Source organism: Nicotiana attenuata, unplaced genomic scaffold (genome assembly GCF_001879085.1).
Source record: "Nicotiana attenuata strain UT unplaced genomic scaffold, NIATTr2, whole genome shotgun sequence".
In the NCBI taxonomy this organism is placed as follows: domain Eukaryota; kingdom Viridiplantae; phylum Streptophyta; class Magnoliopsida; order Solanales; family Solanaceae; genus Nicotiana; species Nicotiana attenuata.
In genome coordinates this window covers 25224-49990 of record NW_017670511.1, presented here as the reverse complement: position 1 = coordinate 49990, position 24767 = coordinate 25224, and the positions used below count along the sequence as shown (strand labels likewise).

The window sequence follows — 24767 nt, the reverse complement described above, 5'->3', positions numbered from 1 at the left end:
TTGATCTCGGGCGATCGGTCCCAAATCTCCTAAAATTTTGATAGCCCATAGAAAACGATCTAATGAACAATAGTCATCGCTTCGCCATGACCATTTTTCGTTTCTTGGCGTTTTAGGGCCATAAAATAGGAATTCAGGACGATTCCTAGAAGTTCATTTGCTTTAGTCCACGCTACCTGCATGAATTCGGGAAACTGCCCCCCGCGTCTGCTAGAATTTTGCAAGCCAATAAAAAATGACCTAATGACCAATTGCCATTGCTTAGCCTTGACCGTTCCTCATTTTTTGGTATTTTGGGCCATAAAAAAGAATTTGAGAAAATTCTTAGATTTCGTGTGCAATAGTCCACGTCATCTGCATGAATTCGGGCGGCCAACCTTGAATCTTCTAAATTTTTTAGGGCCCATAAAAACGAACTTCTGAACAATGGCCATTGCTTCGTCATGATCATTTCTCATTTTTTTGGAGTTTTAGGGCCATAAAATAGGAATTCATGACGATTCCCAGATTTTCGTTTGCTATAGTCCACGCCATCTGCATGAATTCGGGCGAGCGGCCGAGAATCTCTTAAAATTTTGCGGGCCCATCAAAAATGACCTAACGAACAATAGTCATCGGTTCGCCATGACTGTTCCTTGTTTTTTATTTTAGAGCCATAAAACATGAATACATAACGATTCCCAGATTTTCGTTTGTTATAGTCCACGCCATTTGCCTGAATTCGGGCGAGCGGCCGAGAATCTCCTAAAATTTTGCAGGCCCATAAAAATGACCTAATGAACACTAGTCATCATTTCGCCATGTCCATTCCTCGTTTTTTGCGATTTAGAGCCATAAAAATGAATTCAGGACGACTCCCGGATTTTTCTGTGCTATAGCCCACGCCATCTGCATGAATTTGGGTGACCGGCCCCGAATCTCCTAAAATTTTGCGGGCATAAAAAAGACCTAATGAACAGTAGTCATTGCTTCGCCATGACTGTTTCTCGCTTTTTGGCATTTTATGGCCAGAAAACAGGAATTGAAGACATCCTAGATTTTCGTGTGATATAGTTCACGTCATCTCTATGAATTCGGGCGACCGGCTCCTAATTTCCTAAAATATTGTGGGCCCATAAAAACGAGCAATAATCATCGATTTGCCATGACCGTTCACTAGTTTGGTTGGACCCAATGTTTGATTTTCATTTTCTTCTCCAATAGTTTTATAATAGTTTTAAAAAAAATATACGCTAGCCAAAGGGTCACTAACTAAAAAATTTAATCCAACTAGACATAGACTTCTATTGGTCTTTGCAAAAGACCAATTAACTAATTTACCTAGCATATATTAAACTAGAGTCTAACAATCTTGTAATCTGTAAGAGCTTTAGTTAGGACCAGAAAATCTGTTTACAGTACAAAGATTTAATACATCAGATATATTTGACTTTATAAGTAACTTATCACATCTTTATTGGTTTACCTATTCACTAAAATTTCTTTCGATCTTTTTAATCAGTTATAGCTACTTTTTACTGTTAGAAAATTTATGTAAAGATAAAGCAAAACAACATAAGAAACAATTTTATTTTTCACAAGGGTCAATTTGGAAATATGAACTCTGTTATCACCATAAAAAGAAAGTGGTCATAATATCATATGTCTATTCAAGTTTTCAGAGGTATGGAGAAAAAATGAAAGATAATATAAAAATTAGCCAAGGAGATAAAATATCTGTTCCTTCAGGCCAAATTGCAGCTGACACATAAAATGTAAGTTGCAGGCAATGAGGAGAATCGTCGCCGTTTGTTTCTTTCTGCAAAAAATAAAAATAAAAAAATTACCACAATTAATTTGATGACATTTTTTTGGATTGGGTTTACTCGCCCGTGTCCGCTACCCGCTTTAAAGCGCGGCTATATTTAAATTTGCGCCTCATAGAGCTCATTTAAGGGCGAAACACTACCTAAAATGATTTTTTTTATACTCATGGCTCGAACTTGAGACCTCTGGCTAAGGGTAGAGGGATCCATCTATCCCACCACAATCTATGTTGGTATTTTGATGACATTTTACCAATTCATTTTGGAGTTAGTGATTCTATGGGAATATACTGGGTTTGTTGTTGTAATTATTTTGGAGTTGGTGATTCATGTTATCATACAAAATAAATTGAATAATACAAGAATTCAGTTAGTGGGAAAAAAAAGCATAAAAGTATTTAACTAAGTTCTCTAAATCTTAATTAAGTATAATTTAAAGAGAATTTTTCATAAAGCACCATTTTTTAGGTCTAATTAGTCATTTATAGATATCCTTTGCTACATTACGTGTTATAGATACCTTTTATGTTTTTATGTACTAAGGTTTTCTATAGGATGTAAAAATTCCTAATTTAAATACAGATTAGAATCTATTTTAAACAAGACTTTTCTAAAAGAGCCCGACCCAGCTCACGTAAGGCCCATATAGTTCGTGAGCTAGGATCGGATTTATCAATTACAATATTATAATCGGCCCAGCCCAACACCTTAAAAAAGGATGCGAGCCCAATGGGCCAACGATATGTGGGCCAACCTCTGACCAGCCGGCCCAATTTTCAGGGGTTTTAATCCCCACTTTATAGACTTTGTTGCCTGTTTTATTTTCTCTTTCAGAGTGGTATTTGTATTTAAAGTATAAATCATCTTCTCCTTTATAGTTTATACCACTGTTTTAAAAGGGGCGTGAGGCGAGGCATTTTACTTCATGACAAGTGAGATATGGGGTATAAGTCTCACGGATCTTTAAATTTTACTAATTTTAAGAATTCTAAGATAGTATAAAATAAAAAATAATTATAAAAATTAAATTAAAATCACAAAATTATAACAAATAATGTATCTATATTATATGTGTGCTTCATTTGGTAGTATATCACCTTGTCTGTATCTTTCATTACTATTTAATTCCTCAAACATGTACAGCAATTCATGTAAATATTTGTTTCCCCTTGAATTCTTGATCGAACGCATGCGCGCACTTGCTAAATATTTGGACTGTAACTAAATTCGCTCTTTTCTGTAGGAGAGCATCAGGACAACATTGCCCTTGCTGAGAGCTTGGGGTAATGGAGTATTTGATATGGTGTGCATTTCATGTTTTTTCTGCAATTCAGTCATCTGATGAGATTGTTATATTTAGAAAACCAGTTTGGCTTTTTTTCTTATTCAAGCGCATTGTGAAGTTTAAAATTAGTCTCTGCGGAACGTTTTCTTTCTCAGTTGTAAAATTGTTTCCATGTTTCCTATTCTGTTATGGTTGTATTTGCTTTGTTTCAAGTATTTTTGTTTTGTTGAAAGACATGTTGTTACTGTGAGCGTTACTGTGTTAAAACACAAAATCAGAAAATATGTTAGAAAAATAAAAGAAACTGGAAAAACAGAAAATTTTAAGAAATATTCCGAGTCCACAATTTGCTTGTGTGTCCTTAAGGAATTTTAACCCCCTCACACGTTGCCAAGGTAATGGATTAAATCCTCCCAGGATAAAACGGAATAAACCTTCCTGCAACAGTGGCAATACAAACTGCAGGATACCAACGAACTTAAAGAACGGAGCAAAATCACACTTACGAATTTGAGAGAGAGAGACTGCGAATTAGGATGCAGTATATTAAAAAAGAAAGAAGTTCTGGAGTGTTTTTCGTGTGTAGAAAATGGAGCCTTGCCTCAGAATTTATAGGCAATTATCAGAAGAGGTGTTGAAAAGGTGCCTTTTCAGAAGAATACGCTGCCTGCCGCGGTTCTACCGCGGTCGCGGCAGAACCGCGGTCTGAGATTTGGCATTTAATTAATTATTAAATAATTAAATAAATTTTGTCCAAAAATAATCTTATCGATCATTTGACAAATCCGAAGCCGAAGCCGAAGCCGAAGCCGAAGCCGAGCGACGACGACGGCGCGAGGGTTCATTCTCTTCAACTCCTTTTAAGAGCTTTAAAAAGTGATTCTATATATAAGCACACAAATGTGGTTGTCCCTCACCAATGAGGGACAAAGTGCAAGACAAAAGTTCACTTCTTCAAATTTTCAATTTCCCTCTATTTTATTTCCCTCCATTTCCAATTCACACTTCTTCTACTTTAAAGCTCAATGGCTTAAAGTCCAACAGTTACAACCAAGTAAAGTGTTGTGTGTTTGTCAAAGCTAAGTTTTTTTTTTCTGCACAACTATAATCGTGTCCATGATTATCCGTCACTATATATATCCTTTTTTTTCTCCCCAAAAACCTGTGAATATTATAGTCCTCGCCATCTGCATGAATTCGGGCGACCGGCTATGATTCCCCTAAAATTTTGCGGGGTCATAAAAAACGACATAGTGAACAATAGTCATCGCTTCCCTATGACCGTTCCTCAATTTTTGGAATTTTAGAGTCATAAAAGGGAATTCAACACTATTCTCAAATTTTCGTGTGCTATAGTCCACGCCATCTGCATGAATTCGGGCTACCGATTTCGAATCGCCTAAATTTTTGCGGGACCACAAAAAAAAATGACCTAAAGAACAATAGTCATCGCTTCACCATGATTGTTCCTCGTTTTTTAGCAATTTAGGGCCATAAAATAGAAATTCAACATGATTCTCAAATTTTCATGTGCTAATAGTTCACGCCATCTGCATGAATTGAGGCGACCGCCTCCGAATTGCCTAAATTTTTTTGCGGGACCATGAAAAACTACCTATTGAACAATAGTAGTCGTTTCTCCATGACCATTCCTCATTTTTTGACATTTTAGGGCCATAAAACAGAAATTGAGCATGATTCCCAAATTTTCGTGTCTATAGTGGATGTCATATGCATGAATTCGTGAGCCCGAATCCAAATCGCCTAAAATTTTGCGGGAACATAAAAAATGACCTAATGAACAATAGTCATTGCTTCCCCATGACCGTTCCTAGTTTTAGACATTTTAGGGCAATAAAACAGGAATTCAGCACGATTCCAGATTTTCATGTGCTATAGTCCACGTCATCTGTATTAGTTCAGGGGACCGGTTCCGAATTGCCTAAACTTTTACGGGGCCACAAAAATGACCTAATAAATAATAGTCATTACTTCGCCATGACCGTTCCTCATTTTTTGGCATTTTAGGGCTATAAAATAAGAATTCAGCACGATTCCTAAATTTTCGTGTGCTATAGTGTGCCATTTGTATGAATTCGGACGATCAGCTCCGAATCGCCTAAAATTTTGCGGTATCATAAAAAATGACCCAATGAACAATATTCATCGTTTTGCTATGATCGTTCCTCATTTTTTGGCATTTTAGGGCCATACAACAGGAATTCAGCATGATTCCCAGATTTTTGTGGGTTATAGTCCACGCTATCTGCATAAATTCGGGCGACCAACTCGAGTCGCCTAAAATTTTGCGGTACCATAAAAATTGATCTAATGAACAATAGTCATCGATTCATCATGATCGTTCCTCATTTTTTGGCATTTTAAGGCCATAAAACAGAACTTCAGCACTTCCTATATTTTCTTGTGCTATGTTCCACGTTATCGGCATGAATTCAGGCGACCAGCTTGGAATCGCCTAAAACTTTTTAGAACCATAAAAAATGACATAATGAATAATAATTGTTGCTTCTCCATGATCGTTCCTCGTTTTTGGCTTTTTAGGGCCATTAAAAGGGAATTCGAGACGATTTCCAATTTTTCATGTGCTAATGTCCACGATATCTTCATAAATTAGGTCGACGGGCTCTGAATAGCCTAAACAATTTTGGGCCTATCAGAAACGACCAACTGACTAGTAGTATCGCTTCGCCATGACTATTCCTCGTTTTTTTGGCGTTAAGGCCATAACACATGAATTCAGGATGATTTTTAAATTTTTGTGTGCTAATGTATACGTCATTTTCATGGATTCGGATGACGGATTTTGAATCGCCTAAATTTTTTTTGGGCCCATCAGGAACAACCTAATGAATAATAGTCATCACTTCGTCATGACCGTTCTTCGTCTTTTTGGCATTTTAAGGTCGTAAAACAGGAGGTCAAGAAGATTTCTTATTTTTCGTGTGTTAATGTCCATGCGATCTTCATGAATCAGGTTGACAGGCTCTCAATAGCCTAAAATTTTGTGGGCCCATGAGAAACGACCTAATAAACAATAGTCATCTATTCGCCATGACTATTCCTCGTTTTTGGCATTTTAGGTCATCAAACAGGAATTCATGACGATTTTCAATTTTATGTGCTAATGTCCACGCCATCTTCATGAATTGAGGCGATGGGCTTCGAATCACCAAAAGACCTAATGAATAATAGTCATCACTTTGTCATGACCGTTCCTAGTTTTTTTGCATTTTAGGGCCATAAAATAGGAAGTCAAAACGATTTCAATTTTTTCGTGTGCTATCCACACCATCTTCGTGAATTTTTGCAATGGGCTCTGAATCACCTAAAATTTTGTGGGCCCATCAGAATAGACCTAATGAACAATACTTATCATTTGCCATGACTGTTTCTCATTTTTGGTGTTTAGGACCATAAAATAGGGATTCAAGACGATTTCCATTTTTTCATGTATATTCATGCCATCTTATAAATGAATTAGGAGGACGGGCTTCGAACTGCCGCCCATAAAATTGTCCAATTGAATAATAGTCATTGCTTCGCTATGACTGTTCCTTTTTCTGGCGTTTTAGGGCTATTAAATAGGAATTCAAGATGATTTTTAATTTTTCGTGTGCTAATGTCTATGCCTTATTCATGAATTAAGGCGACAGGCTCTGGATAGCCTAAAATTTTGTAGGCCTATAAAAAACGACCTAATGAACAATAGTCATTGCTTCGCCTTGACCGTTACTGTTTTTTGGCGTTTTAGGGCTATAAAATAGAATTCAGGACGATTTTCAATTTTTCGTGTGCTAATGTCCATGCAATTTTCATGAATTAGGCGATGGGCTCCGAATTGCCTAAAATTATGTGGGTCAATCAAAAACAATCTAATGATCAATAATAACGCTTCGCCATGATCGTTCCTTATTTTTTGGTGTTTTAGGGCCATAAAATAGGAATTCAGGATGATTTCCAATTTTTCGTATGGTAATGTCCGTGTCATCTTCATGAATTCGGGTGACGGGCTCCAAATAGCATAATATTTTGTGGGACCATAAAAAAACCCTAATGAACAATAGTCATGGCTTCGCAATAAATGTTCTTCGTTTTTGGCCTTTTCTGGCCATAAAACAAGAATTCATGATGATTTTTGCAATTTTTCGTGTGCTAATATCCACGTCATCTTCATGAATTCGGACGATGAGCTCTGAATTGCCTAGAAGTTTGTGGACCTATCAGAAACGACCTAATGAACAATAGTCATTACTTTCCATGATCGTTTCTCGTTTTTAAGCGTTTTAGGGCCATAAATGTAACGACCCGATCGGTCATTTTGGGTATTTGTACTTCATCAGTAGTTTACGGGCATGAGTAGCTCCGTATGATATATTATGACTTGTGTGAATCATCGTTTTTTGGTTTTCAGGTTATTCAGAATCGATTTGGAAGAATGAATTTCATTGTTGAAGCTTTAAGTTGAAAGAGTCGAGAAAGTTTGACTTTTTGTGAATTTAATCCCGGAACGGAGTTTTGATGGTTCTGTTAGGTCCGGATAGTGATTCTGGACTTGGGCATATGCCCAGATTTGCATTTGGATGTTTCTAGAAGGTTTCGGCACAAATTGGCAAAAATTAGAAATTTGAAGGTTTGGAAAGTTCACAAGTTTGACCGAGAGTTGACTTTATGGATATCGGATCTGGATTGTGGTTCCGGGAATTGGAATTGATTCGTTATGTAATTTGGGACTTGTGTGCAAAATTCGGATTCATTCCAGGTTGGTTTGCTATGTTTCGGCACGAGTTATGGAAGTTGAAAAGTTCAAGTTCATTAAGTTCGATTCGAGGTGCGATTTGTCGATTCGATGTTGTTATGCGTGATTTGATTCCATTAGTAGGTCCGTGTTATACTATTGGACTTGTTGATATATCCGGACGGGGTCTCGAGGGGCTCGGGTGAGTTTCAGACGAGGTTCGGATTTGTTTGGATCATTTTTGGCCAAGTTGCTGGTGGCAGATCTGGTGTGATCGCACCTGCGGCTGGTTTGTGCAGGTGTGATGGTTGCAGAAGCATTATAGGAGTCGCAGAAGCGAGAAGAGGTTGGGTGAGCAAGATCGCAGAAGCGGAGAAAAGAGCGCAGGTGCGAGGAATTGGAAGCGCGGGTGCGAAAGTCTTCGCAGAAGCGGAGTTTGATACCGCAGATGCGGGGGTTGCTGGGCAAGGCCATTTTCGCAGAAGCGAAGTTTTAACACAAAACCGGTGGTCGCAGATGCGACGTATTGTCCGCAAATAATGCTGGGCAAAATGTTAAATACAAGGGTTCGCGATTTTGGCTTCTTTTTTACATTTCCAAGCTCGGATTGAGGCGATTTTTGGATCAATTTTCATCACAAGGATTGGGGTAAGAATTCTACACTTGGTTTTGATCTTATTCCATGAATTTATATTCGATTTTAGCTTTTGGTTGATGAAATTAAAGAGAAAATTGGGGGTTTTGGTCTAAAGTTTCATAATGCGAATTTTTGAGTTTTGAACATCGATTTGGAGTCGGAATTGAGTTTAACTAGTATGGTTGGACTCGTAATTGAATGGGTTGACGGATTTTGTGAGTTTAGTCGAGTTCGGAGGTGCGGGCTCGGGTTGGGCTTTTTGGCCGACTTTGGGCTTTTGATTAAAGATTTGACCTTTTTCGATTGTGATTGGTTCCTTTAGCATTGTTTGATGTATTTGAGTTATTTTTGGTTAGTTTCGAGTCGTTCGAAGGTCGCCACGCGCGTGATGGCATCTTTGGAGCATCGCTTGGCTTGCTCGATATTGGTATTGGCTTGTTCGAGGTAAGTAACTCTTCTAAACTTAGTGTTGAGGGTATGAAACCCTGAATTACGTGTTGTGTGTTTGGTGTTGATATGATGCACACACTAGGTGACGGGCGTATGGGCATGCACCGTGTGAGTAATGACTCCGTTATTTCGGTGGCATTGTGTAGTTACCTGATCTTACTTATAAGCATGAAATTCCTGTGTACTTGAGTTGTTGAGCTGTGATACATACTAGAAACCATGCCTAGGCTGCATGCTTATCTTGTTGGGACCCGCTGAGGTCATTTTTGCTATTGAGCGGTCTACTTTCATTGCTTTACATACTCAGTAATATGCATTCATATGCATATCATAACTCAATCTCTGTTAACATTTATTGATACATAATATCATTATTTTGGGCTAGTTTCATGGCATTGTGAGCCCGAGAGACTGGAGAGCTTGATGAATGAGTGAGGCCGAGGGCCTGAGTGAGAGTGATATTTAGGGATCGGGCTGCACGCCGCAGCATGTTATATTGATTACATCTTTTGGGATCGGGCTGCATGCCGCAGCGATATAGCGCTTGGGCTGAAGAAGCCCCTCCGGAGTCTGAACACACCCCTAGTGAGCGCAACCGACTATGTATGTATATATATGGATCGGGTTGCACACCGAAACAAGCCTTATGGCTATATGTATATGGATCGGGTTACACGCCGCAACGAGCCTTATGGCTATATATATGTAGATCGGGTTGCACGCCGCAACGAGTATTGCACAGTGCTGAGTGATTGAGTGTGCTGAGTATTAAGCATGGTAAGAGAGAAATGCGAGACAGTGAGAATGAGTACTCTGAGAGTGTGAGTACATGAGTTCATCACGGAGAGGCATTTCATTTGATATGCGTACTTGAGATACATGTATAGAGATGCATTTTCTTCTGTTGCCTGGTTTTGGTGACATTCATGATTTTACCCGTATCTTGACATGTAGGCATAGAGATGTACTTTCCTCATGCTATCTGAAATGAAATATTTAGCTGTTGAAAGGTTTTTGGAAAAAATTACAGTTTTCAAAATCTCATTTTTTCGACGATTTCGGTAAAGGATTTGAGTTTTCACTGATTACAGTTGAAAGGTTTTTGGAAAAAATTACAGTTTTCAAAATCTCATTTTTTCGACGATTTCGGTAAAGGATTTGAGTTTTCACTGATATACTTGAAAAGCGAAACGATTTTCGGGAATTATGAATAAGCTGAGCATTTAAATTCTGAGTTACTTCTTTTATTATTCGCTTTACATTGTTATGAACTGCTGTTGGTTATTGGTGTTGGACCCGACCTATGTTCCAGCTCGTCACTACTTTCAACCTAAGGTTAGGTTTGTTACTTATTGAGTATATGGAGTAGGTTGTACTCATACTACACTTCTGCACCTTGCGTGTAGATGTTGGCTGTTGTTGTTGCTGTGTTTGTTGGGAGCTGGATTTATATGTACATGCGTCCCTGTTGTATATGCCTTTTGTTCATGGTAGCCGTAGATTTATAAAACTCTGTTTATGTACTTTTCAAATAGATGATGTATTTACCTCATACCAGCTTTGTAAAACTCTATTCTTAGAAGCTCATGATTGGTACTACCAATCCTTGGGAAATGTAATAGTTTCAGATAATTTTGTTTTGTTTAATTGTCTTATTACTATTATTGGAACTGGATAATTATTAGTTGGCTGACCTAGCGGTTTGGGTTAGGTGCCATCACGACTAGTGGATTTTGGATCGTGACAATAAAACAGGAATTCACGATAATTTTCAATTCTTCGTGTGCTAATGTCCACATCATCTTCATGAGTCGTGCAACATGCTCCGAATCACCTAAAATTTTGTGGGTCCATCAGAAATAACCTAATGAAAACAATCATGGTTTTGCAATGCCTGCTCCTATTTTTTGACGATTTAGGGCTGTAAAATAGGAATTCATGACGATTTTCCAATTTCGTGTGCTAATGTCCACACCATCTTCATGAATTCGGGCAATGGGCTCTGAATCGCTTAAAAGTTTTGTGGCCCATCAGAAACGACCTAATGAACAATTAGTCATGGCTTCCAATGATTGTTCCTTGTTTTTGGCATTTTTGGGCCATAATATCTGCTTCTATTTTGTGGTAGGGTTTCAATAGAGTTCACTATAGAGAAAAATTCAAAATTTGAATATTATGTTCCCGAAAGCATTCCAAAAACAAAACTTTTGAGGCATAGGAATAAGTTAAATTTTTTAATGTTGTTATATCCTTTTTCAATATTTATATTTCATATTGTTATCTTGGAGATGAAACATCATTTGCATATATAGACCTGCGATGAAGTATATGGATTACTTGTTCAGGATTTTAAGTTTATGAGTTTCTTCGGCTATTTCAAGTTAATGTTACATATTAATATGGAACCACCAGACCGATCCTAAGCAAAATATTGTATACATTTAATAACTTTTTTAATATAAATACATGATCTTTACTTAATACACATAAACGTGTAACTCTTACACCAGATTCACTCCTTTTGGACTATTTCCCTAAGATGATAATATTTATCAGTGTTCAGAAGGAACAAAATAAGGAAAAAAAAAATTCTTATAATCGTGTTCATAAATGTCGAAAACATACTATAACGATTAGGGAGTAGTCTCATGAAGCAAGGTGACGATAATATATGATAGAACAATGGTATTTCCAGCATTAAGTAATGCAAATTTATTGCTAAAAAGGTACTAAGAAAATATTTTCCTAGTATTGCTCAAACGTTATAGTGCCTTGAAATGTGTTAAACATTTCCTAACACATGATCTCTCTCTTTATCTCCAATAGCTTAAGGGGCAAAATTGAGCCACTATTTTAACAGCACCAGGTCAATATTGCACAAAAACCCAAACAAAGGGAACTTTTGCTATATTTCCAATAGTTTAAGTGACAAAATAGCACTGGGTCAATATTGCACAAAAAACCAAACCAAGGATACTTTTGCTATACTTTCAATAGTTTAAGAGGCGAGATTGAGCCAATATTTTAACTGGAATGGGTCAATATTGCACCAAAAACCAAATGAAGGGTACCTTTTCTATATATTCAATAGTTTAAGGGTCAAAATTGGGCAACTATTTTAATATCACCGGGTCAATATTGCACCAAAATCAACCTAGGGTATATTTGTTATATTTCCAATAGCTTAAGGGACAAAATTGAGCAACTATTTTAACAACAATGGGTCAATATTGCACCTAAAACCAAACGAAGGATACTTTTGCCATATTTTCAATAGCTGAAGGGTCAAAATTGGGCCACTATTTTAACAGAACTGGGTCAATATTGCACCAAAAACCAACCAAGGGTACATTTGCTATATTTCCAATAGCTTAAGGGGCAAAATTAAGTAACTATTTTAGCAACAATGGGTCAATATTGTACCAAAAATTAAATGAAGGGTACTTTTTTTTTTATATTTCTAATAGTTTAAGGGTCAAAATTGGGCGATTATTTTAATAGCAGTGGGTCAATATTGCACCAAGAATCAACCAAGGGTACATTTGCTATATTTCCAATAGCTTAAAAGCCACAATTGAGCAACTATTTTAACAACAATGGGTCAATAGTGCACCTAAAACCAAACGAAGGATACTTTTGTCATATTTTCAATAGTTGAAGGGTCAAAATTGGGCCACTATTTTAACAGAACTGGGTCAATATTGCACCAAAAACTAACCAAAGGTACATTTGCTATATTTCCAAAAGTTTAAGGGGCAAAAGAGCAACTATTTTAACAACAATGGGTCAACATTGCACCAAAAACCAAATAAAGGATACTTTTTCTATAACTCCAATAGTTTAAGGGTCAAAATTGAGCCACTACTTTAATAACACTGGATCGATATTGCACCAAAAACCAATCAAGTATATTTGTTATACTTCCAATAGCTTAAGGCGCAAAATTGAGCAATTATTTTAATAACAATGGGTCAATATTGCACCAAAAACCAAATAATGGGTACTTTGTCTATATTTCCAATAGTTTAAGGGTCAAAATTGGGCCACTACTTTATTGGCACTAGGTCAATATTGCAGGTACATTTGCTATATTTCCAATAGCTTAAGGGGCAAAATTGAGCAAATATTTTAACAATAATAGGGTCAATATTGCAACAAAAACCAAACGATGGGTACTTTGCCATATTTCCAATAGTTGAAGGGTCAAAATTGGACCACTATTTTCACAGAACTGGGTCAATATTGCACCAAAAACCAAACTACGGGGCTTTTATTCTATTTCCAGTAGTGTAGGTGTATTTTTCAAAAAAGTTGTGTAAATACACCTCGTATATTTTAATACGAGGTACTGCTAATGTATCTCTTTTCCCTGTTTGAAGATCGCAGTTTGGATCTTTTTTGTCAAGGTAATTGTATATATAGTTTAGAATCTATTTCTGTTTTTACTTTCTGTATAAATAAAAAAGAAATCAGAGTTTTGCAATTTGTTTACCTTTTTTTTTTTTGAATTTTCAGATTGTCGAAGCAAATATTCAGTCTTTAAACCCTAAATGAACATAAATTTTAAAAATATCCAACCTTTGGTTCCAGGTTTTTGCAATTTGTTTAGTAAAGCTTCAAACTTGGTGGCCTGCTGAGTCTTGCAATTTATTTTTTATTTTACCCCTTGCTGATTTAAGTGGATTTAGCTTTTTTTAAAATTGAGGATTCATATCGTCGACCCTAACTTCGTTTGAGATTGTAGTGGAAGTATCATTTGTGTATTTACCCGTTCATTTGTGTACTATCTAATCCGCTTATTTGACACCCCTAGGTGTAAGTTAAAAACGGTTGAGATATGTATATATGCGATAGAAAAGGAAAAGAGAAAAAAAGACTATTCTCATTTATTTGCCGATGATTAAGGAGGTATATAAGTCTTTGAAAATGATAGTATTTGAATACTTTGGCTTATTCGATTTTTACATGTGTATGATGATGATATGAGTTGAGCTTAAATGACAGTAGTCAGGATTCATAGTTGATTCTAACTTGTTTTGGGTGTAGTAGTTATTGTTGTTGTATTCAATTTTTACATGTGAGTTGAGTGACATATCGTCTTTTCCGTACTACAAAAAAGGGAAAAATTATGTGAATCACTGAGAGACTATGAATGTGAAAGTCATGATCTATGTTGCTCAGACTCTCCGAAAATATCGTCGGGTGCGTGTTGGATCCTCCAAAAGTAGTGCATTTTGGAGGATCTGATACGGGTGCGGAAGCATTTTGGAGAGTCCGCACAGCATAGGTCATGATATTCCGATTTGGGGGTGGTGTTGCGCTAATATGTGACTAAACTGCAGAACTAGGTGGAAAGATGCAATTCTAGATGTGTTCCAGGATAGCTAAATGTGCAGTTTATATTTTCACATACACATCCAGATTCTGATAATTGTCTCTTGACAAAGTTCACTGGCACCACATTTTATATTAACGTGTTGAGTCAGTTGTTTCAGGCCAGCAATGCAATGTTTGAATGCAGATGATTGATCATACAGACATACACCTTTTAGTACTTACTAACCAGCTGAAACCATGACCATTAGGATTATCAGATCCTTTTTCACGTCATTTTCCAATCCCGCTACTCTAATTTCAAATCCAAGTCGCCGCTATTTTTGCACTAACCCAACAGTTGCAAAACGGATATCCCAAATTCAATATCCTCTACAATTCCAAGAAAGTTCCTCCCAAAGAAATCTCATCGCGGTGTCTAGTCTTCTTAAAAGATATGGGTTTCCAGCTCTAGATCTTACGAACTTTCTCGAGAAGAATTGTCGTTTACTAAATCTAGACCCCATCAAAATAGAAAAGTCTCTTAAGATTCTATTATCCTTGAAACCATCTCAAGAATTCCTTGTGTCCGTGATAAATAGTTGCCCCAGGGTTCTAGAATATGATGCTATAAAGAAATGGGAAGGAGGCATCCGAGGATTAGAAGAGGGATCCAATTTATCCTCCTTGGCTGTGCGGAATATTCTGGAGGTCTCGGTGAAGTTTGAACTAGATTATGATTGTGTTTTGGGGTCTCTGAGATGCCTCAAAGATTTAGGGGTTAGTGATATTACTGTAAATAAAGTTTTGGAGACACATCCCAAGGTAACTATGATGGCTGCAGACAAGATTCATGACTGTTTCGAATTCATCGTTGATGCCTTTAGGATTGACAAGGTTGGATTTGATCGCATTCTCTGCGTCTATCCAGGTGTTTTGGCCTTTGGGATTCAAAATAAGTTTAAGCGATTGCTTGATGAATTTAAAGTTCTGGGCTTTAACATGGAGGTGATCAAGAAACATGCCCTGAGAGATCCTAGAATTCTTGCATTGGAAGTTGGGGAATTGTCGCGGTGTTTGGAGCTGCTTAAGAGTTTGAAATGTAGGGAATCTATTAAGGAGGATATTTTTCATGAGGGGGCTTTTAAGGCTGGGTACGAGGTGAAACTAAGGGTTGATTGCTTACGCAGTCATGGGTTAACACTAAGGGATGCTTATGCTGTGGTATGGAAAGAGCCGAGAGTGATACTTTATCGCGTAGAGGATGTTGAGAAGAAGATCCAGTTTTTAGTGCACGTGATGAAAGTTGATATTCAATGTCTTGTTGAAGTTCCAGAGTACCTGGGGGTGAATTTCGATAAACATATTCTACCAAGATTCGAGGTAATTGACCATTTAAGATCAATAGGAGGACTTGGTGATGAGGTGGGATTGAGGGAGTTGATTAAACCTAGTAGAATGAAATTTTATAACTTATATGTCAAGCCTTATCCAGAGTGTGAAACAATATATGGAAGATTTGCAAGAAATGCTGAAGTGAGAAGTCGACATCCAGTGGGAATGTGGAAACTTTTCAAACCACAAAATAATCCAAAGTCCAAAGAAGATATTATGAACATTAAGTCGTATATGGATTCATTGGCTTGAGTTCTGGATCCTTCCTCTAAATTCTACCCGAAAATACATCTATGTAGCATTCTCTTGGAAGATCCTTTTCTGAGGTATGTTTCTCATCCTTATTCATATGCTTTTCCTTAATGCCGTTATGGTGTGATGTTCTGTTTTGTAGTTGCAATTTTTCTACAACCCCTTTAGTTTTATAAATTTCGTTGTAATTTTTTTTTTAAAGATGAAGTAAGTAACATTGATAAGGCATCAAGAAGATGCAGATTTGCTGGGAGGTAAATAGGAGCATTTTTTTAGCTGGCTATGTGCCTCTCTTGGCTCCTGTATAAAACTCCCACTAACATCATCAGATCCTGCGCAGGCTCGTTCATATCGTCTTTTTCAGAATTAGAACCGAATACAAAACCGCTGTTCTTTGTTTCCAAAGTTTTTAGTTCTGTAGTCTTAAAAACTTGGAATTTTGATAGGCCTATATATTTGTCATATCCATCATCTGGTTCCACGTTTAAGTGGAGTATATCAATCTTTCAATTTTCTTGCAAAATAATTTTTAAGGAGGTGACATGGTTTTTACATCAAATATATAACATACCCACATATTACTTGTTACAACTCATTTTAGCATCAGCAAGGGTTGTGTTTTTATGTTTTTTTCTAGCTATACTCTCAACTGGTACTTGTAACATTTTCCATTTCCACATTTAATTATTCTTACCACAAAAGGATTTTTTTTTTAAAAAAAGGGACAAGTACTTTATTCGCAAGGATTAGCTGTGAAAAGTTAACTGCTCTTGTCCATTAAAAGGATTAGAAGTGCTTTCTCATTCAATTATTAGTTTTTTCTTCTTGTTTATCGATATTTGTTCTTCTTCTCGTCCCAGTCTTTGCCACAGCTGAAAGAGGGATCAAGATGTGCATGATATAATGTTTGCTTGTTTTGGCTGGGTGAATATCAGTTGAACATCAAGCTGGAAGTTGGGGAGGTGCTAAGATCAAATTCTGGGATGATAATTGGCTGCATTCAGAGAAACTTAAAGTTAACTTCTCCGTTCTTTATAGCACCACAGTGAACAAGAATTTCTTTGTTCGCTAATTGTTACAATGAAACAGGGTGGCAGCTATAGTTCAGGAGGAATTTCAATGATTGGGAAATTTCAACAATAGAAGACTAAAGCACCAACAGAAGTTGCTTGTGTTGGATGGGTGGCTTCCAGAAATGCATACTTAACACGAGATTTTCTTCAGAAGAGAGGCTTTGTAAAGTGCAGCTGGTGTTTCTTGTGTGAAAAGGCTGAAGAGTCAACCGATCCATTTATTACTTCATTGTGAAGTTTCATGGCAGGTTTGATCAGTTATTTTATGTCTGTTTGGGGTGCAATGGTCATGCCAATGTACAGGGTCTACTCTTAAGCTATGTTGCTCGGACTCTCCAAAAGTGTTGCCGCACCCGTGTCGGATCCTCCAAAAATGCACTAAATTTGGAGGATCCGACACGCACCCAACAACATATTTAAAGAGTCTGAGTAAGATAGCTCTTAAGTTGGCAAGAACAGTTGGCTGGGAATATGAAAAGATTTGGAGAACAGCCCCTATATGCATATGTGGAACATTTGGCTAGAGAGAAAAAGAAGATGTTCTGATGAGGGCATAGGATTCATCTGTGTTGTTATAATAGATTGTAGGATTTACTTAATGTAAATACATTATTTTCTTCATTATGTTTATTATATACAGTATATAGTTTAAATTTTAGAATTGAGACGCAGTAGAATGCTGTATGAGTTCTGTTAACTTAAACATAGTGTTATATATGTATTTCTGCACCTGTTGTTAACGAGTTGCAGCAGTCCTTAAATATATTCTGGTCAATTGGTAGAAATTCTGCTTCTTTCAACAAAAATATGATCACTCCATACAATTTTCTAGTTTAATGCTTTTGCCTTTCTATGAACAACATCCCAGTGTAATCCCACAAGTGGGGTCTGGAGAGGGTAGTGAGTACGCAGACCTTACCCTTACCCCGAGGGAGTAGTATAAACAAAAATATTAAAAGTGGTTTAAAACAATAGATAACATAACAGAGAAATAGATTGTAATGTAGAGAAAGTAAGTCTGGAGATTATTATGTGATGCAGAGCATAATGAGGTCTCAACCTTTAGCAAATTGAAGAATGAAGATTAACAAAACAGTAGCAAATTCTGTAAACAAAGAAGTGCAGAAAAAAGAATCAAGTTTAACATGGGTAGCAATGTACCAAGAAATTGCATGAGTTCATGTTATCATGTCTATTAACACAAATCGCAGGGGGCAGCTCGTAGGTCCTTTAGTTTTTAAGAACTATATCTGAAAACTGTGATTCAATAAGTGTTGTTTTGTACAACTTCTTGAAGTACTGTTCTGTACAATTCCTGGACAACTTGAAATAATGAACTATGTGAGCTTCTCCCGTTAACTTTATATATTGCGGTTTACATGTTTTGCTGTAATCCTGGAGCTCTTAGATACGACTCATGGTACACGTTCTAGGACCCGTTGCAAAGCCCTTTTAATTCCTTCTTGATTAAGTGATGTTGTCAGTTGTATTTCTTGCACCTGATCACATAAACAATCGGTTTAGATTGAAAAAGGCGGTGTGGGTTGTAGAAGGGGGAATGCATGAGGTGAAAGATGATACCTGTCTTCCAGCCCGAGCAAGTAGCGTAAACTGATCTCCAGAAGCCGGTGCCTGTAGGATACCATAACAGAAAAGATTGGATATCTATTGTGCATGAAGACTGTGAATCACATATGGTTTATGTTTGACACAACTTACATTCGACAACCAAAGCTGTAAATCCTGTGAAACGACTCGTTTCTCAAATCCTTGTCGAGTAATTGTCACATCATATATGCTATTGAACAAAAACACAACTTTGTCAGATTTGCTTCAATAATCAAGTGAATTAACCAGAAAACTGTCGTGTATAATTATTTGATGTGCTAAATTAGTGCAGATAATGGTATATATACAAGGAAGCGAACGAATGAAGAATCAAAATATAGACCAATTTAATCAAAGAGATGTTTTTAACGAAGCTTCCTGAGAGTTACTCCTACGGGATAAGAGATATACATCTATGATTGTTTGAAATGATGAAGCCATAGTGTTCAAGTTCTAAACACCAGATCCGATGTTACCAAATGATCGTTTACGTCAAGTCCTCGTCCAACTTAGACCACCAGGCTTTGTTTATAGTGGTAATGTCAAGGGACCATATCACGGTCTTAATGAGAAGTGGTATCGCTTATGGATTAATCTTCAATTTTCATAACATGGCACGAGCACTTACAAGGATTCACGTCGTAGCAATATAGGTGAAGTTTTCTAATTTATCTCCAAGTCTCTAAATTTTATTTTCAAATGATGAATTAATCAGCTCATAACCTCACTACGGAAGATGGACAAATACTTACCAAGACATTCAAGTACGAAAGGAGACAATTCGTGATAGATTTATGAGCAGAAAACCGTTCAAGCAAATAGGTCTAATAACATCTTCATATAATAGCCTAATGAAAGACTTGATGCCAAGAATTAAACTTCAATCATACCCATCTTCTTGCATTAGTTCTGCAATTATTGTTTCAAGCCCTGGAAGAGGCTCAATAACAATGTTACCATCCGAATCCAAGGAATTAGTGTCGACGGATGCTTCCTGCAAAGTGTTGTAATTCATCAGTAACAGTATTACGCAGCTAGAGAAAAAATTTAGATTTCAAGGAGGCGACACCAAAATTCTATCATTTGCACATCTCACCTTATGAATTACTTTGTCCAGTGTTTCCAGCAATGGATCTTCCTCCAATTGTTTAATTGACAAAGTAATCCTAGATTTTTCTCTGCAATGTGTTCATGTATTGTGAAATTGAAAGAGACCGGGCGAGAAAATAAAGGAATTAAAAACAATCACTGCCTTCTAATTCAATCATATCGCAGACGTGGTAGACATCTCAGCTTATCAAGTTCTATCTCAACAGGCGATACTGTTGAAAGAAAATGTTTGCTAGCAGTACTAGACGACACATCTACGTAAGCATGATCATGAGAAAATACCTGTCTATATTTATAATTTTGACCCTCACATCGTCACCTTCTGTAAGGATATCTCTCACATCATGAACTAAATCCCATGACACTTCTGAGACGTGGACAAGCCCGGTAAGGTGATATGATCCTGCATCACATGGTAAATAAGAATTACTCCTAGTTGATTTGAAGATTGACATAAGTACCGGAATAGTCAGGCTTAAAATGTATCCAGACTGGCAAGTCTGTCTCTTATGAAAAAGTACCATCTGGGAAGCGCAGATGAACAAAAGCACCATAATCCTCGACTGAACCGACCCTTGCTTGGAAAATGTCACCTACATTAATTTGATTAGAAAACTTCGACCAGCTAGCATCCTTTTCAGAGAAAATCAACCTTCTTTTGTCCTCATCAGCTTGGATTACCTGACAGCAGCCTAAACGTTAACTGATATTTGAATCTTAAAGGAAAGTCAAGATGAAGAAAATTAACTCCAAGTACATAAAACTATATCCTTAAATTACTAAGCAAGAGTAATAGAACGAAAAAAATAGGTTGTTGGAATCAAAACGGATTATGTGGTCAGTGAACGGATCCAGAAAGAGCAAAATAATCATGGCGCAGTAAGTTTACATCATACTTGGAACTTCGCTTACAAGTAGCTATCCGATGTGACATTCACGAAAAGGAAATCTTACCTTCTCGGAATTTTGCAACATTCTGCAAACCTCAAGCACTAGAAATTATAATGTGGCATCTAAAATCTAAGTTCCAAACCTTCAAGATGCATTATACTTTCAAACCAACGGATACTTTACAAGGGCAATGTGCATGCTTTAGATGAGAAGAAGTTCAAGAATAGTATTTAAGTGATTAATATCGGTACCTTCACGCAGAGGACAGAACCGGTCAAGTCTCTTGCGATCTCTTGAATGGTCTTTTGTGGTTCTACAAAGTAATGGAAATAAGTAAGATAAACAAAACTTTAGGAATTAAATGTCTTGTCAATCTTGACTAGAAGATAATATGTTCTCCTACGGATTGTAACTCCATACAAAAAATACAAAGTAAAAAAAAAAATCTAACTCAAAATCTATCTTCTCTGCTTATTATTGCCTTGAAAATGATATGCAATTGCAGATGCCAAACATTTTTAAATAATGATCAAGCACAATATAAGCTAAAAAGCGTTGAAGTTAGTACCTTTACAAGAGTAATAAGGGCTCATTTGCGGAAAGGGTAGAAAACCCACAAGAGAATAGAATCGAATAAGCAAACCACCACCATTGAAGCCTTCAACCTTGCCCTCGAATATGTGTCCCTTCTCACGGTATGTCTTTGCCGCTTTCCAATCAGCAGACTTCTAATTCTTTGTAGTAAAGGAGAACTACATTACATACACTTCAAACCACAATAATCTAACCGAAGAATAAAACAAGGTAATCGAAAACATTGAATCAAGTCAATCAACAGATAAAAAGAGCAGCCGTGTAAGACATATGGTACTGTGGCCATAATCATGTCCTAAACAACACTACTTGAATAACTCAACGGCATAATCAACAAAACGTTATCTGAACCATTATTATTCCAAAAAATGCCTTAGATTCGAAATGCTCGAGTTCTAACAAGTTAACTCCAATTCCTCTTAACTCTATATCGGCTTGTCCAATCATGATCCAACATCAAACTGTAAACTCCTCAAACATTTTTTAGGGATAAACCATAATTAACCATCCACTCCGGGTGACAAAATGCCATTGCTTATATGAGCATCACCATGGAGAAAATAATTAAAAATGAAATGTAAGTGCCCTTTAACAAATTAACTACCAAAATGAAATGGGGTTGCTTCATTTTATTTCATCCTAAGTTCCAAGACTTCACTTACAAAATTCTTTTCAATTTCAAGATTCTTAGGCCCCGTTTGGCCAACGTTTTTTCAAAATTTTTTTTGAAAACATTGTTTGTTCGTAGATTAATGATCTATTTTTGAAGAATTTCTGAAATTATTTTTCAAGTTCCCAAAATTAGGTGAAACTTGTTCTCCTACTCACAAAACTTCAAATTTTTTTCAAATAAAATGCATGTCCAAACATAATTTCAACTTCCAAAAATTATTTTTCAAAAATTATTTTTTCAAGTTTCAACTAAATCTATGTCCGAACGCTAGCTTAATTTCCTTATTTCTTATCAGCCAAGAAAAAGACTTAAAAGCAACAACAACTACTACTACGACTCAGTCCTAAACAAGTTAGGATCTCAACTCATGTAATCATCACACCAAATAAAATAAAAGTGAAAGTACAATAATACAACAACCCACTATAATCCCACAAGTGGGGTCTGGGTAGAGCAGTGTGTACACAGAGCTTACCCACAACCCTTACCCTGTGGATAGAGAGTGTGTTTCCGACAGACCCTCGGCACAAGAAGAAAAATAAAAGTGAAAGTAAATGAGTTAAATATGAATAAAGGGTCTCACCCGATCTTGTTTGATCTCATCAGGGGCCAAAGATTGTTGATCAACTCCATCAATCTTAGCATTATTAGTAGAAACTGAAACTCTAGGACTTAACGAACAACCCCTTTTAAGCAAACAACTACTAAGTGAAAAATTCACATGTAATGGACTTGAATTAGCTGAAAAACAACAAGAATGATGAGTGGAAACAGAATCACTAGTAAAAAACTGTGAAAGAACTGTGGCAGCTGTAAAAGCAGGCATTATATTACTATGCCTTTATAGAAAAAATCAAGAATTGAGCAGAGAGGAAAGAAAGGGAAGTTTGAGAGTGTGGAATTGAAGTTAGTTATGCAATTTTGGAAGTTTTTTTCATGGTTTTGAGTGTGTGGATTTGGTTTAGATTGACGTGTGAAGAAGAAGAACACATTTGTTGTAAGATGTTTTGGATCATCCATGTGTCATCTTGTAGGTCCTTTTGTGGGCCCTTAATCTATCTTTTCCTAGTTTTGGATAGTTTATTGTCATGAATTACTTCCTCCTTTTCCAATTAGATAATTAGATGAGCTAGTTTGATTCGGCACGAAGTTTAAGAAAAAGAATACTTTTGAAACTTGTGGTCTTAAAAGTTTAAGGGGTAAAAGTTTTGTAGGGTCATGACATTTGTGTGGTTATAAAAGCTCTCATCAAAGGTAAAATGTATAAAATGAAGAGTTTAAAGTTGAATTATTTTCAAATTTAGAAATGTGTCATTTATTTTGGAACAGACTAAAATGGAAAGTACCTCATCTAATTTAAAACGGAACGGATGGAGTAATTAGTTTTTTCCTACATTGCCCTTGGAGTAAATAGTGTTGGAGTATGTCTTAGGAGTGTTTATGTAAAGAGATAGTAAAGGTTAATATGGTCAATTTGATTACTAATTAATGTTAAAAGGTGAATTTTTTAATCTGTGTGAAAACAGCCAAAAAATTATTTATTTTGGACCGGAGAGAGTAGTATTCATATACAAAAAAATTAATAAATTGATAATTCAATTTTCTTGAAATATTAAAAAGTAGTAGTTTTAAAATTTATTGTGAAGCGATTAAAATTGAAATAGAAGAGCCTTAATTTATTGTAAAGCGATTAAAATTTAAAATAGAAGAGCAATAAACATTACTGTTAAGAATGTGGATGACGATATTCCTCCACCTTTTAATAGAAGGATGGATCTTCTTATTCAAATTAAGACATTTTGTAGCCTATAGGTTAGTCTTATGACTCTTTTCCTACTCCTCTTGTTTTAAACTTTTAGCAACAAAGTTGTCCAAGAATTATATTTTCAGGATTATATCTAATATGGAATAAATATTATTAAATTTAAGCATAAAATTTATACCAATATTAACTCATAAACTCATAATCAATCACTAGAGAATGTAATCCCAAATTTTATATTAAAACTAGTATTCTAATCCCGGTAATTAAATGGGAAGGTGTTCATACTCACAACTATCAATTTAATTAGTGTATCAAAAATCTCTAAGAAATTTTATTGTCAATAAAATTGAGTATGAAGTTCTAAAATGTCTTAAAATGAGCATGTGCATGGTAATAATTGTCTTATTTAATTTCGGAAAGGGGACAAAATGAAACATTAGTAGGTAAAAGATAGTGTCTTTTTGTTGTTCATCCGGTATCCGATATTTATATTGGGGCCTAGTTAAATTCGCATTCATACCTGTATTAGGTGATACCCTTTTTTGCTTGAGCCCGACCGGGTTGGGTCCGGACCGGAGCAAATCGGGGCCATCAAACCCGACCTGGATGCAAGGTAGAACGACGGCCACGTCTACAACCGAGGTCGAGTCATTTCGAGACCGTTACAGAGCTCGATAGGAGTCACCACCGGATGGAGAAACACACAAGGTCGAAAGCCGGACTCGTAACGGATAACCAAGCGTCGCCGGATATCTCGCCCAAACGTGATTTTCTCAACCACTTCAGGCCATTAAGGCGTAATTACAGGGATCCACGATGTAATCAATTGACCTACCTTATTTTTACCCTTAATCAGAATGTATAAAGGGGGATCTCTCTAAATTCTTGAGGATCATCAAGCACAATTGTTCTAAGCAATATTATATTCTGCGATTATTTACTTTAACAGCAATTGTTGAGTCTTTATCTTTATTTTCCTTAACCTAAAAACCTTTTGTATCTTTTAGTTCACGGATCCTTAAAACCCCATATAAATTCAATTGTTATCCGGATTCGAGGGTAAACAGTTTGGCGCCCACCGTGGGGCTAAGGATATTGGTGAGCTCTTTGATACTCTTTCTTGACGCATCACAATACACTGGTTCTTTGCAAAAGAGTCC

The 24767-nt window shown here is 36.4% G+C and overlaps 2 protein-coding genes across 7 annotated transcripts; one reads left to right on the top strand and one right to left on the bottom strand.

The window, feature by feature from the left end:
• Positions 1–13248: 13248 nt before the first annotated feature.
• LOC109240402 (transcription termination factor MTERF15, mitochondrial) lies at positions 13249–17707 on the top strand. Of its 5 annotated transcripts, none has more exons than XM_019407033.1 (3): positions 13249–13339; positions 14429–15967; positions 16754–17707. In XM_019407033.1, the coding sequence occupies exon 2, from the start codon at positions 14508–14510 to the stop codon at positions 15891–15893; it is 1386 nt and encodes a 461-aa protein (XP_019262578.1). In that variant the 5' UTR covers positions 13249–13339; positions 14429–14507; the 3' UTR covers positions 15894–15967; positions 16754–17707. The 5 variants fall into 5 exon arrangements, with proteins under 5 accessions (XP_019262578.1, XP_019262579.1, XP_019262577.1 ...); XM_019407034.1 differs by having other exon boundaries at positions 13279–13339; positions 14420–15967; XM_019407032.1 differs by having other exon boundaries at positions 13288–13339; positions 13449–15967.
• A 343-nt stretch (positions 17708–18050) lies between these two features.
• LOC109240401 (30S ribosomal protein S1) lies at positions 18051–22812 on the bottom strand. Of its 2 annotated transcripts, none has more exons than XM_019407029.1 (10): positions 22426–22812; positions 21144–21303; positions 20827–20888; positions 20206–20365; positions 19967–20087; positions 19671–19752; positions 19465–19568; positions 18686–18764; positions 18548–18598; positions 18051–18465 (listed from the first exon to the last, which is right to left on the bottom strand). In XM_019407029.1, exons 1-10 carry the CDS (start codon positions 22666–22668, stop codon positions 18382–18384), a joined length of 1146 nt encoding a protein of 381 aa, XP_019262574.1. In that variant the 5' UTR covers positions 22669–22812; the 3' UTR covers positions 18051–18381. The 2 variants fall into 2 exon arrangements, with proteins under 2 accessions (XP_019262574.1, XP_019262575.1); XM_019407030.1 differs by having other exon boundaries at positions 21144–21309; positions 22426–22516.
• Positions 22813–24767: the final 1955 nt, after the last annotated feature.